Source organism: Octopus bimaculoides, chromosome 8 (assembly GCF_046866305.1).
Source record: "Octopus bimaculoides isolate indiv1 chromosome 8, ASM4686630v1, whole genome shotgun sequence".
In the NCBI taxonomy this organism is placed as follows: Eukaryota; Metazoa; Mollusca; class Cephalopoda; order Octopoda; family Octopodidae; genus Octopus; species Octopus bimaculoides.
In genome coordinates, this window is record NC_142935.1 from 62,530,692 (window position 1) to 62,543,191 (window position 12,500).

At 33.3% G+C, this 12,500-nt stretch overlaps 1 protein-coding gene across 28 annotated transcripts in view; it reads right to left on the reverse strand.

Annotated features, from left to right (window-relative positions):
* LOC106883493 (uncharacterized) overlaps positions 1-12,500 on the reverse strand; it is a 379,952-nt gene that overhangs the window by 6,849 nt on the left and 360,603 nt on the right. For all 28 annotated transcript variants that reach the window (XM_089356613.1, XM_089356599.1, XM_089356614.1 and 25 more), the window contains one exon: positions 2,539-2,620. In XM_089356613.1, coding sequence (XP_089212739.1) covers positions 2,539-2,620 — 82 coding nt within the window. The remainder of the gene's footprint in view (positions 1-2,538; positions 2,621-12,500) is intronic.

Consider the following 12,500-nt stretch of genomic DNA (forward strand, 5'->3'; position numbering starts at 1 on the left):
TCAAATCACACCAAAGGCAGAGCATGACTTTCTTAGGATGAAGACCTGCAATTGGGGTGGCTAAAGGTGGTTCATGTTGTTTATCCCAGAATCTTTTTCACCGAACATTGTTGTAAATGATCCAGTTCTCATCACTCATCACAATTTGCTTCAAAAAGGGTGCATTTTCATGGCGTTTATACAGCAGATCCCAGATAGAAATGTGATCCAAAAGATACTTTTCACTTAGATCATGTGGTACCCAAACATCATAGAGATTTGAATACCCAAACTTTACTAAGTGCTCATGGATGATGGATTTTGATAAATTTAGTGTATCTGCCAATTTCCGTGTTGTGTAATGCGGGTTATTCTCAATTAATGTCTTAATTTGGTTGTCATCTGGAGTGGGGGGGGGGAGTCTGCCTAAGGGTTCTTCATCAATAAGGCTATAATCACCAACTCTAAACTTAGCATGCACTGCTCTCTCACTCACTCAATAATAATAATAATAATAATAATAATAGTGCCATTTGTTATCTAGTGAACAATATTTCGACATCTCGTGTGTCTTCAACTGGTTCAAAAAATAAATTTGTCAATCTACTTCATTTTGGTTAATATAGAAAGGATTGATCCTTTCTATATTAACCAAAATGAAGTAGATTGACAAATTTATTTTTTGAACCAGTTGAAGACACACGAGATGTCGAAATATCGTTCACTAGATAACAAATGGCACTCTTCTTTTAATTTTGACTCTATATCTTCAGGAGGAGTTACCTCAATCCTTTCTATATTAACCAAAATGAAGTAGATTGACAAATTTATTTTTTGAACCAGTTGAAGACACACGAGATGTCGAAATATCGTTCACTAGATAATAAATGGCACTCTTCTTTTAATTTTGACTCTATATCTTCAGGAGGAGTTACCTCAATCCTTTCTATATTAACCAAAATGAAGTAGATTGACAAATTTATTTTTTGAACCAGTTGAAGACACACGAGATGTCGAAATATCGTTCACTAGATAACAAACGGCACTCTTCTTTTAATTTTGACTCTATATCTTCAGGAGGAGTTACCTCAATCCTTTCTATATTAATAATAATAATAATAATAATAATAATAATAATAATAATAATAATAATAATAATAATAATAATAATGCTAAAAACAAGATAATGGGTATCAACACTTTAGCTGTCCCAGTTATAAGCTACAGCTACAACATCCTTAACTGGACACTAAACGAACTATGTAAAATAGACAGGAAAACAAGAAAAATAATGACAGGATATAGGATGCACCACCCAAAATCTGACATAGAAAGGCTATATATACAATGCACAGAAGGTGGCAGGGGTCTTATACAGCTAGAAAACTATTATAAAATAACCACCATAGGACTGCAAAAATACCTACTCCAGAAGCAAGGGAAACTAATACAAATAGCCACAAAACACGAGCAAAACAAAAAACTGTTTTCAGTATTTAAGGAAGCTGACAAATACAAACAAGAAATCAATCTACCTAACAAATACGAAGAAGAAGAAGAAGAAACAACAAAAGCTATAAAACAAATGAAATCCAAACTAAAACTAGAACAGCAACGGACCATGATAAAACGATGGCAAGAAAAGCCCCTACATGGTAAATACTGGGCTAAACTAAATGCGAAAGAAATAGACAGAGAAAAATCCCAGCAATGGCTGAGAAGCTCAGGACTCAAAGCAGAGACTGAAGGATTTTTAATTGCTGCACAAGACCAAAGCCTCCCCACCAGAAATTACCAAAAACACATAATGAAAAGAAATATAACAAGTAACTGTAGAATATGTGGAGATCGACAAGAAACAATAAATCATATTATCTCTGGCTGCCCAGTCCTGGCTAAGAAGGAATATATTCACAGACACGACAGAGCTGGGACCTATATACACTGGAAGCTATGCCAACATTATGGAATAACAACAGAAAAAAGATGGTATAAACACACGCCAGAAAAGGTCACAGAAAACGAGAAAGCAACCATACTCTGGGATATGCCAATACACACAGATAGAGAAATTAAGGCAAATAGACCAGATATAGTTGTCAAAGATCATGAAGAAAAAAAATGCTTTCTAATTGATGTATCAATACCAGCAGATGACAACGTTTCTCTAAAAGAAATGGAAAAACTTTCAAAATACAAAGACCTGGAAATAGAGATAACTCGAATGTGGAATCTAAAAACAGAAACAATTCCTATCATAGTAGGTGCCTTAGGTATAATAAAAAAATATTCAGACAAATACATAACAAAAACACCAGGACTTACAAATATATATAACATACAGAAAATTGCACTACTGGGTACTGCACACATTCTACGCAAAACACTTTCAATACAGTAAACATAAGAGCACCACAGCAAACCACAGCACATACCCAAGGCGCACAGAGCTGCGCTCGGTAGTGAAGTGAAAGCACGTTATAAAAATAAAACTACTGAATAATAATAATAATAATACAATAACAACAACAACAACAAGATTTTGAGTAAATGACTGACCTGATCCAAATGCACTGTCATCACCAAGTGTGACAGTGTTACGTCGGCTTACTGTGCCACTTGGTGACATCTCAGCAAGTAACTGAAACAATAAAACAACAACTTGGTCAAGAATAATTACATTTCACACCATTCATAGAAATACCTCGTTTATGTTTTGTTTAATTGTTGAGGGGAGTTATCACTAGGTAGGAATGAAATACTTGTTGTTACATGATAGTTGCCGAGTAGATATCAAATGTTTAATCATTTTGTAACCATATTTTTAATGAAATATACAGTTTGATTTTGAATTCATTTTGGAACTTTGAACTGCTCATAGAACTGGAGTGGATTTAGTAAAATAGTTGACTTATTTAATTTAGTGGTGCTTGTGATTGCTTAAAGCTAGTTTTTTCTTTAAAAATGACAGCAGGGTCTGATTTGTGAAAAAATTTGCTATTATTTCTAGCAGGTCAAGCAACTACTAAGAGGTTTCCATTGGAGAAACTTTTAGATTAAATATGAAATTAAATATGAAAAATTTAAAACAGGCAGTTCTTGTATTGTGGCTATCCTGTCTTTTATTCAGACACAGTGTATTGAATGTATCCTCTTTGAAAAAAGATTTTAAGAAAGATTTGGCTGCTAATTCTAGCAAGTAAAATGATTATATAAAATTTTCCATTAGGAATATATTTTTTTACATTAAATTTTGTTAGGAATTTTTAATTTAAATATGATCCTTTAAAACAGAGAGGCTTGTAACATAGAACCAGAGGTCATCAAAGTTAAGTTGGTATTAAAACGGTTAAACCCAGACTTTATGTAGGAGTATAAATAGCACCTGATGGTGACTGGAGAACGTACCAAACAAACTATAGTGTAAATAATAACAAAAACATACATGAGGTAAATCATTTGATAAAGTCTCATTGCCCTCAAACTTTATTGCAAACTTTATAATTTTCAGAGTTTATTTACCGAAGAACAAAAATTTGTGCTATTTCCAGATTTTTTATTCTTAAATTTCAAAAAGATAAACTTGATATATTTTTTACAAACTGGAATTCAAGTGGGAAGGATAAAATCAAAATGATGTTCATACTCCTTCTTCAGTTCTGTTTCATACATACCTTGTCCAAATGCACAATGGGGGGAAGAGAAATAAATAAAAATATTATAATACACAAAACCAAAGATTTTCAATCTTTCTTTTTAACCCATGGCTGACTGAATAAGAGGATAAGGAGTATGACATGTTATCAGCTTCTTAAATGCTTTCTTACATAACAATTAAAATGAAACTTAAGATTGTTTTAAAATAGAAATAAAAGCATGAATCACACCTTGCCACAAAGTATGGTTGCATCAGAAAAACTCAAGTTCTCTAAATATCCTGGCATTTTTAGCAAGCCTCAAAAAGTTGCAGCATATTTGTAGAGCACATGTGGCATACAAGTTTGCAACAGCAAAGTGGCTCATGATGTGTGATGTAGAGAGAAAAAATTATTTTCCTCCATCTACTTGATTGTTTGAATAGGGAGGCAAGGTGGAGGAGAAACAAGAAATCATGGCTGAGTTTCACAATCACCACCAAGAGATTCTGCCTGCCTACAAACAGCAAACATGTTTTTCTTATATATTATATACTATACTTCCAGCTGAGTGCTTTAATTCTTGATCAGGCCAGCAATATCATATATATGATATCATTTTATATATATATATATATATATATATATATATATATATACATGAGGAGAAGCTGAAAAGTTTCTGGCTTTAAGGGTATCACGAAATGCCTCGATGGAAGCCTAACCTTCTGAGTTCTTTTACAGGGCTTAGAAAAACTGAAGGACAGCTGCAATAAATGTGTGAATCTGAAAGGGGAATATGTTGAATAAAATCATAATTAACTCATCCTCCTGTATTTTCTTTTACCCAAAGTCAGGAACATTTCAGTACCTGCTCAGGACACTGAACCTTATGGAGGAGATGACAAAGAAGTGAGATATCTGAGGGGGTCTTGCTTTATTCAAGAGGACCTGTCCTCTGCAGCAGAAGTGTTGCTCCCCTGGCCTGCAAGAGCCCTGTGCCAGTGTCACATTAAATGCACCCAGTACATTTTGTAAATTAGTTGGCATTAGGAAGGGCATCTGGTCTTAGAAACCAAGCCAAATCAGACTGGAACCTAGTGCAGCTCTCCAGCTTGCCAACTCAGGTCAAACCATCCAACAATCCAGAAATGAGTTGCAACGTCACAGGTACCAAGCTGTATCGGCCTTTGCCTTTCCCTTGGATAATACTTGTGGTGTGGAGAGGGGAGGCCAGTATGCATGGGCGACTGCTGGTCTTCCATAAACAACCTTGCCTGGACTTGTGTCTCGGAGGGTAACTTTCCAGGTGCAATTCCATGGTAAGTCATGACCGAAGGAGATCTCAGCATATATATGTATATCTATCTATCTATCTATCTATCTATCTATCTATCTATCTATCTATCTATCTATCTATCTATATATATATATATATATATATATATATATATATATATATATATATATATATATCTGTCTGTCTATCTATCTAACTACATACATACATACATACATACATACATACATACATACATACATACATACATACATACATACATACATACATATATATATATATATATATATATATATATATAATCAGCTAAGATTTATTATATTATAATATAAAGCTTACTCTTGGAAAAAATATAAAGTAAATCTTAATTTGTTTTTGCTTTTAGAAATTAGTCAGAAGGGTCAGTCCCTTGACTGTTTTGACTCTCCCAAATTGATGAAACTGATGGTTTTTTGTAGTTGTTTCATAAATATTAAACACAGAAAATATATTTACAAAAAGGAAAAAAAAAAACATTGGTTGTTATTAGGTAGACATTTCATTTCCATTATCAAATTTTGAAAATTGGAATTTATCAGAAATTTGGACAATGAAACAGAATCTATTTTAACCTAAATATAAAAATATATTTAGTTTTTACTTTAAAATAAATTGAAGGGATTAAATTTCCTAGAAAGAGAATGTAAACCTAACAACCGAAAGCAGGACAAATTTATGTTTCATTCATATCTTAATTAGAATTAATAAACTCATTAGCAACACAATGGAAAATATAAGAAAATATTATTTTATAATGTATTTATTCCTATAATTTAGGAAAATTTTAAAGAAAACATGACCATATGATAAAAACATTAAACTTAGACAAGTAGAAAGAACAGGAAATATTAATTTTTCAAAAAAGAAAATGTTTTTTTTTTTTTTTCTTTGAGAGCAAGAGTCAGATAATTATTTTGAAATAAAGAAATTGAGTAGAAATTTATAGCAGACTAAAATAAAGCGAAGAATATTTGGTAATATTTGTAAAAAAAAAAAAAAAAAAAAAGTGCAGGCAGATATGCAGTACCAGATTAAGGTATAGGACTTTTTTAAGAGATTGCAGCACATGAGACTCTGTAAGGTGGAGGGTCTAAAACAGAGTGTGAAATTTCTAAAAATATTACAAGTGATAGGGGTAAGGGTGGACGTTTGGTTCACATTATCTGTAATGCAAGGGTCAACACAATCTTAATCCAGCTCTGCATGTATAAATGTTTTGAAGTCAGTGAGGTAACGTTTTCATTGGTCATTTGACTTATATAAGAGCATTTTTTAATCATGTGATTTGGAGGTCAGTTTAGACAAATCGTGTGACAAATGCATTAGATATTTGATTGGTCACTTTCAACAGGTTGTTGTTGTCATTATTAAGCCACAGGTAGGTGGCGAGCTGACAGAATCATTAGTGTGCTGGACACAATGCTTAGCGGTATTTTGCTCGTCACTGCGTTCTGAGTTCAATTTGCCTTTCATCCTTTCAGGGTCGATAAATTAAGTACCAGTGAAACACTGGGGTCGATATAATTGATGAGTCCCCACCCCACAAATCTGAGGCCTTGTGCCTCCAGTAGAAAGAATTATTAAGCCACAGATAAAAGGTGGTGAGATGGCAGAATCATTAGCATGGGGGACAAACTGCTTAGCGGCATTTCATCTATCTTTATGTTCTGAGTTCAAATTCCACCGAGGTTGATTTTGCCTTTCATCTCTTGGGATCAATTAAATAATTACCAATGGAAAGCTGGGGGTCAATGTAATTGACTAGCCCCCTCCCCAAAATTTCAGGTCTTGTGCCTATAGCAGAAAGGATTATTTAGCCACAGGTATAAGGCGGAAAACCAAAGTCAACTTTGCCTTTCATCCATAAAAGGGTTGATAAAATGGTTACCAGGTGAGCACTGGGTTGATATAATTGGCTGTCCTCCTCCACCAAAATTTCAGGCCTTGTGCTAATAGTAGAAAGGATTATTAAGCCACAAGTCAGAACTGATTCAGAAGACTTGGACCATCAAGCTTTTTTTCAGCTATGGTGTATCTAGGAGTACATTATTCTACTCTAGACACAAAACTCAAAATTTTGGAGGAGGAGGCCAGTCAATTAGATTGACCCCAGTATGCAACTGGAATATTGACAACCAATAACTAGTCACTATCAGATCATATCTGCCCACCCCTCTCTGACACAGTCTAAGTGTTAGAATGCATGAACACAGTCTAAGGTTCATCCATGCTGAAACCTTAAACTGTGTCAGTCTAAGGTTTAGGCCCTGACAATGTACTCCCTTATCAGTCAGTGTTTTATAGAGATAGGAGAAAACTTCATAATCCTTTCTACCATGGGCATGAGGCCTGAAATTTTTGGGGAGGGGTTAAGTTGATTACATCGACCCCAGTACTCAACTGGTACTTAACTTACCAACCCCGAGAGGATGAAAGGCAAAGTCAATCTTGACAGAATTTGAACTCAGAACATAGCAATAGACGAAATACCGCTAAGTATTTCGTCCAGCATGCAAGCAATTCTGCCATCTCGCTGCCTTGAGATAACTTTATAATGTTACATGATTTTATTCCTTAGGGAATGTTATGGCAGAGGTATTTGCCATGATGTAATAGTAAGCATCAGCTTAGTGACATAATGTTGTTACATGCGATGAGATGTTACTCTTCTCTTGAACAGACAGTGCCATTGCACATGAGGTGAAGACCTTTTGAATAATGTACTCCTTGATACACTATGGCTGAAAACATCATAACATCATATTGTCATGTGAAGTGATTTTACTCTTCAACCAGTGCAACAGGGTTGTCATGAGATATGATGGTACACATCAGTTTGTGATGCAACACTGTCACATATATGTGACATGACTCGTCAGTTAGCAACATGGTGTTGTTGAGTGAGATGAGATGCTACCCCTCAATGAAACTGTTGTCACATGATTTGTGATGTCACTCTTCAGTCAGTTGGACTGTGTTACATGAGGTGATGTTACACATCAGAGACACGATGGTGTCACATAAGATGTGAGGTTACACAATGCTGTCATGTGTGATGTTGCTCCTCTGTCAATGAAAACGTGTTGTCTGTCACATTAGGTGTTACACCTCAGTTTGACACAATATTGTCACATGATGTGATGTTACATGTTGATCAATATTTCACATGGGACAGTTTTGTCAGTTGAAAAAAACAAAATTGCCTTTTAAAACATACTGAGACTCAGCAAAGCGAAATGAAAAGAAATAATAATAATAATAATAATAATAATAATAATAATAATAACAATAATAATAATAATAATAATAATAATAATAATAATAATAATAATAATAATGATAATAATAATAATATAATGATGATGATGATGATAATGAAGATGATAATAATCGCAGCCATGTTGTATTTTTTTTTAATCATTAATTTTTTAAGCTATAAAAAGGAAATAACCAAAAAATAGAATAGCAGGAAAGAATATTTTGTATTTCACAAGAATTAAACATTCTCATTGTCTAAGAGTTGGATAAAAAGAAAGATGGTATAATATATAGGCAACCATGAGGAAGAGAAAGAGATGCCACATTCCATCTTAAGTACAACATAGAACGGAAGTTGTTAATTCCTACGGTTTGTTTACCTGTTTGTCTGTCATTGTTTCATCTGTTATCCTATTATTTCCAGTCAAAACTATAATGATAGCCATTTTGGCAGCTGAAGGTGGGGGCGTATATATTTGATGTTATTGTTAACTGTGAACCTTTTGTATCATGTGTTTTTGTGGTTCTAATTTGTCCTTCATTGAAATTCTTATTGCTGCAGAGTTAAACTTATTTAAGGATACTTGGTTAACGGTGGTTTTGTTAAATATATTTCCCCGTATACTGATAATGCATGGTTGTCTTTTCCTTAGGATTCTAATTCTAGTAAGGGCTGTTTAGGGGTTTCTAGTTCATGGAGCTTTGTTGCATATATATATATATATATATATATATATATATATATATATATATATATATACCACTAAATCGCTAAAGTTTTTTTTTATTCTCTCTCTATTTATTTCCTCATATTCCTTTCTGTTGAAGAGCGTAGGCTCGAAACGTAAAAGACTTTCTCACTTTCCCAAGTGTCAAACTAATACACCTGCTTGTTGTTCATACACCTGTCTTCATTTTTGTTTTTCTGTAAATTTGGCATCAGTAATGTCACATCTCATTTGTACAACTGAGTGAACTGGAGCAAAGTGAAATAAAATGTCTTGCTCAACAATACACAGCCCAGTTCAAGAACTGAACTCACTACCTCATGATTGTCATCCCAATGCTCTAATCGCTGAGCCTCAAATTGTTTCGAATTTACTATGCATTACCTCATGGTTTCAAACTGTCAATGAGGTGATTGTTTGGCTGGTTTGAACATAGAACTGGTAGAATATTTGGGCTGGAAATGGCCAATTTAAATACTAAAGGATTAAAAAAAAAAAAAAAAGATGGGAGGCTAGCGGTTGGAATGCTTCTTATGATCATTGATCTGCTCGATTAGGACTGATTTGCTGTCAAACAACAAAACCTTTCAGATTATTTTTGACCTTGAGAAAAAGATAATGTAGCATGGTGTAAACTGCTCAGTACACTTTGTAATTCCTAACAGCCTGATAGTAATGTAGATAAAGCTTCAGGTAGGTAATGATGGTAATATGTACACATACATGTACCTGGGGTGTTTCACTGGTGCTTGGTGGAGAAACTGCAGTAAAAGCAACACAGTTGTTGTAAAGACTGACATTAAAAAGAAAAACTGGTTCTCTGAAGCCACAGGACTAGTCATTAGTTTAATAATCTCTTTTGCTTTGACCAAATCTTCACATAAAAAAAAAATGTAAGGTAAAGTTTCCTTCCTGAGTGATGCCAACTCATAGGGCCAGCTTCCCGATGCATATATATCCCCCACCTGGAGAGGATGCTGGCCCATCACAGGATTACTCATTTTTGCGAGCTGAGTGGAGTGGAGCAACGTGAAATAAAGTGTTTTGCTCAAGAACACAACGCATCGCTTGGTCCAGGAATTGAAACCACAATCTTATGATAATGAGTCTAACTTCCTAACCACTAAGCCACACACTTCCACTAAATTCTTCATATGGAGTGTAGTAACTTACTTTGGTGGCACTGATCTTACTATGGCTCTGCTGTCGCATGTCACAGTGATCTCAATGTAGCAAAGATGGGTCTAGATGCGGATATGCTAAGGTTCTTGTTTAAAGAAGTTTTAAATCAGGCTAAAATAATTTTTGTTCATAACGTTGATGGAGGGGAAATACATATTTTTTTTGTAATATGTAAAACAAAAAAAGAAATAAGGAAAGAAAAACCTCTTTTCCTGTTCCTTTTAAAGGTAGATGTTAGAGAGATAACACGTGTAATTATGGATGAGAAACTTATCAAGTTTAAACAGAACGCACCATATGTACGAGTGTGTGTAGAGATTTAGTAATTTACAACTTCATTACAATAGCATGCGTGAGTGTGTGTGTGTGTGTGTGAATTTTATAATGAATGAAAGTAAAAATACTCAATATGTACACATATGAGGAGGAGTATATATGAGTGTGTACATACGTATGTGGATGTATAAATATATACATATACATACATATACACACACACACACATGTATATATATATACATACACACACTCACACACATACATATGTACACTTATACATAAATATGTATATATATATATATATATATATATATATAAATGTACATATGTATATCTGTGAGTGTCTGTATGTATATGTGTGTATATATATATATATATATATATATATATATATATATATATATATATATATATATATATATATATGTATATATATATATATATATATATATATATATATATATATATATATATATATATATATATATATGTATATATATATATATATATATATATATATATATATATATATATATATATATATATATATATATATATACACACACACACATAAAGACACACACACATGTATACACATATATATGTATATATATATATATATATATATATATATATATATATATACATATATGCATACATATACACGTACACACATAATGTGCATGTAGAACCTATTAGTTAAGGGAAAATATAACTTCCTTTACGGCAATCTTATTTTAAGATATCTAGATCGTACGGCTGTTTGTTTTTAAGGGATATTTCAATGATATAATTGCTGTATGTATTTTTATATCTTACAGCAGGCAGAAAGTTATTAAAAGCACTGCATGATGGGTAAATATTACCTGACTCATATATTTTGATATTATATTCTTCATTCCTCTCCCTGCCTCCTAAAAGTACATTATAACTGAGGTCTGTCATTGGAAAGTTAAGCTAAACCCTACCTTTACCTTACCACCAATAATTAATATTTTCTCAGTATCTGAGGGAAATTTGACTGCTATTTCTAGCAAGTCAAATGACTACATAGAAATTCTTTTGTTGGCTTGATGTGTAATATTTTGTTTTATAGTTGAAATACCTGGTGAAAGCAGCATAATGGTTTTTTTTATACTGATGGTAAGCCCCCAGCAAACAAAGTTAGCAATAAAGGTTCAATTCCATGTTCAGCAATTCTTTTAATCTCACTTTTAGTAACTGTTGCTCTATCCTGAGAATAACTCTACTGAATAAAGGAGCCATTACATGGTAGCTCACTTTGCTAGAAATAGCAGTCAAATTTACCCCAACCACAGCCTAACATTTTTTCAAAACAAAAGAAGAAAAAAGGATTCATTGAATTATTTAGTCTTAGATGAGTTGGTCAGATTTGGAGTGCCTTTGCTCAATCAAAATTTGCTCAATCAAAATTTGCTCAATCAAAATTTGCTCAATCAAAATTTGCTCAATCAAAATAGTAAAAACAAGAATCCCAGACACAACATGAAAAGGAACCTTTAATGGTGTCCCAATGATCCTTTGAGGATAAGACATTTTCATCCCTAAATAACCTGACATTTAGAATACTGTAGATGGGGTTTTTTTGCTTCATAGATGACACATAGGGAAATTTTAGCAGGGAACACTTAATATCATGGGAGCAGGGATCATTTCAAGTAGGCTGGTACATATAAATTCTAAAATGTCAGAATACCCATAGAAAATAGTAATGAGGGGTTGATAAGAATGGGAACTGAACTTTACTGAGATCTAAACCCCAGAACTTTTGTGAGATGACAAATATTCAGGACACTTTTATATTAATTACACTTTTAGGACTAATTAGATATCTAAGGTTAAAGAGATGTTCCACCCTTATTTATTTATTTATTTATTTATTGGTATGAGAAGCTTGCTTTGCAATCATGTGATTTTGGGTTCAGTCCCAGTGTGTGGCACCTTGGGCAAGTGTCTTCTACTACAGTCCTGAGCAAACCAATGCCTTGTGAGTGAATTTGGTGGGTGGAAACTGTATGGAAGCATATTGTATATATGCTTGTGTGTGTGTGTGTGTGTGTGTGTGTGTGTGTGTGTGTG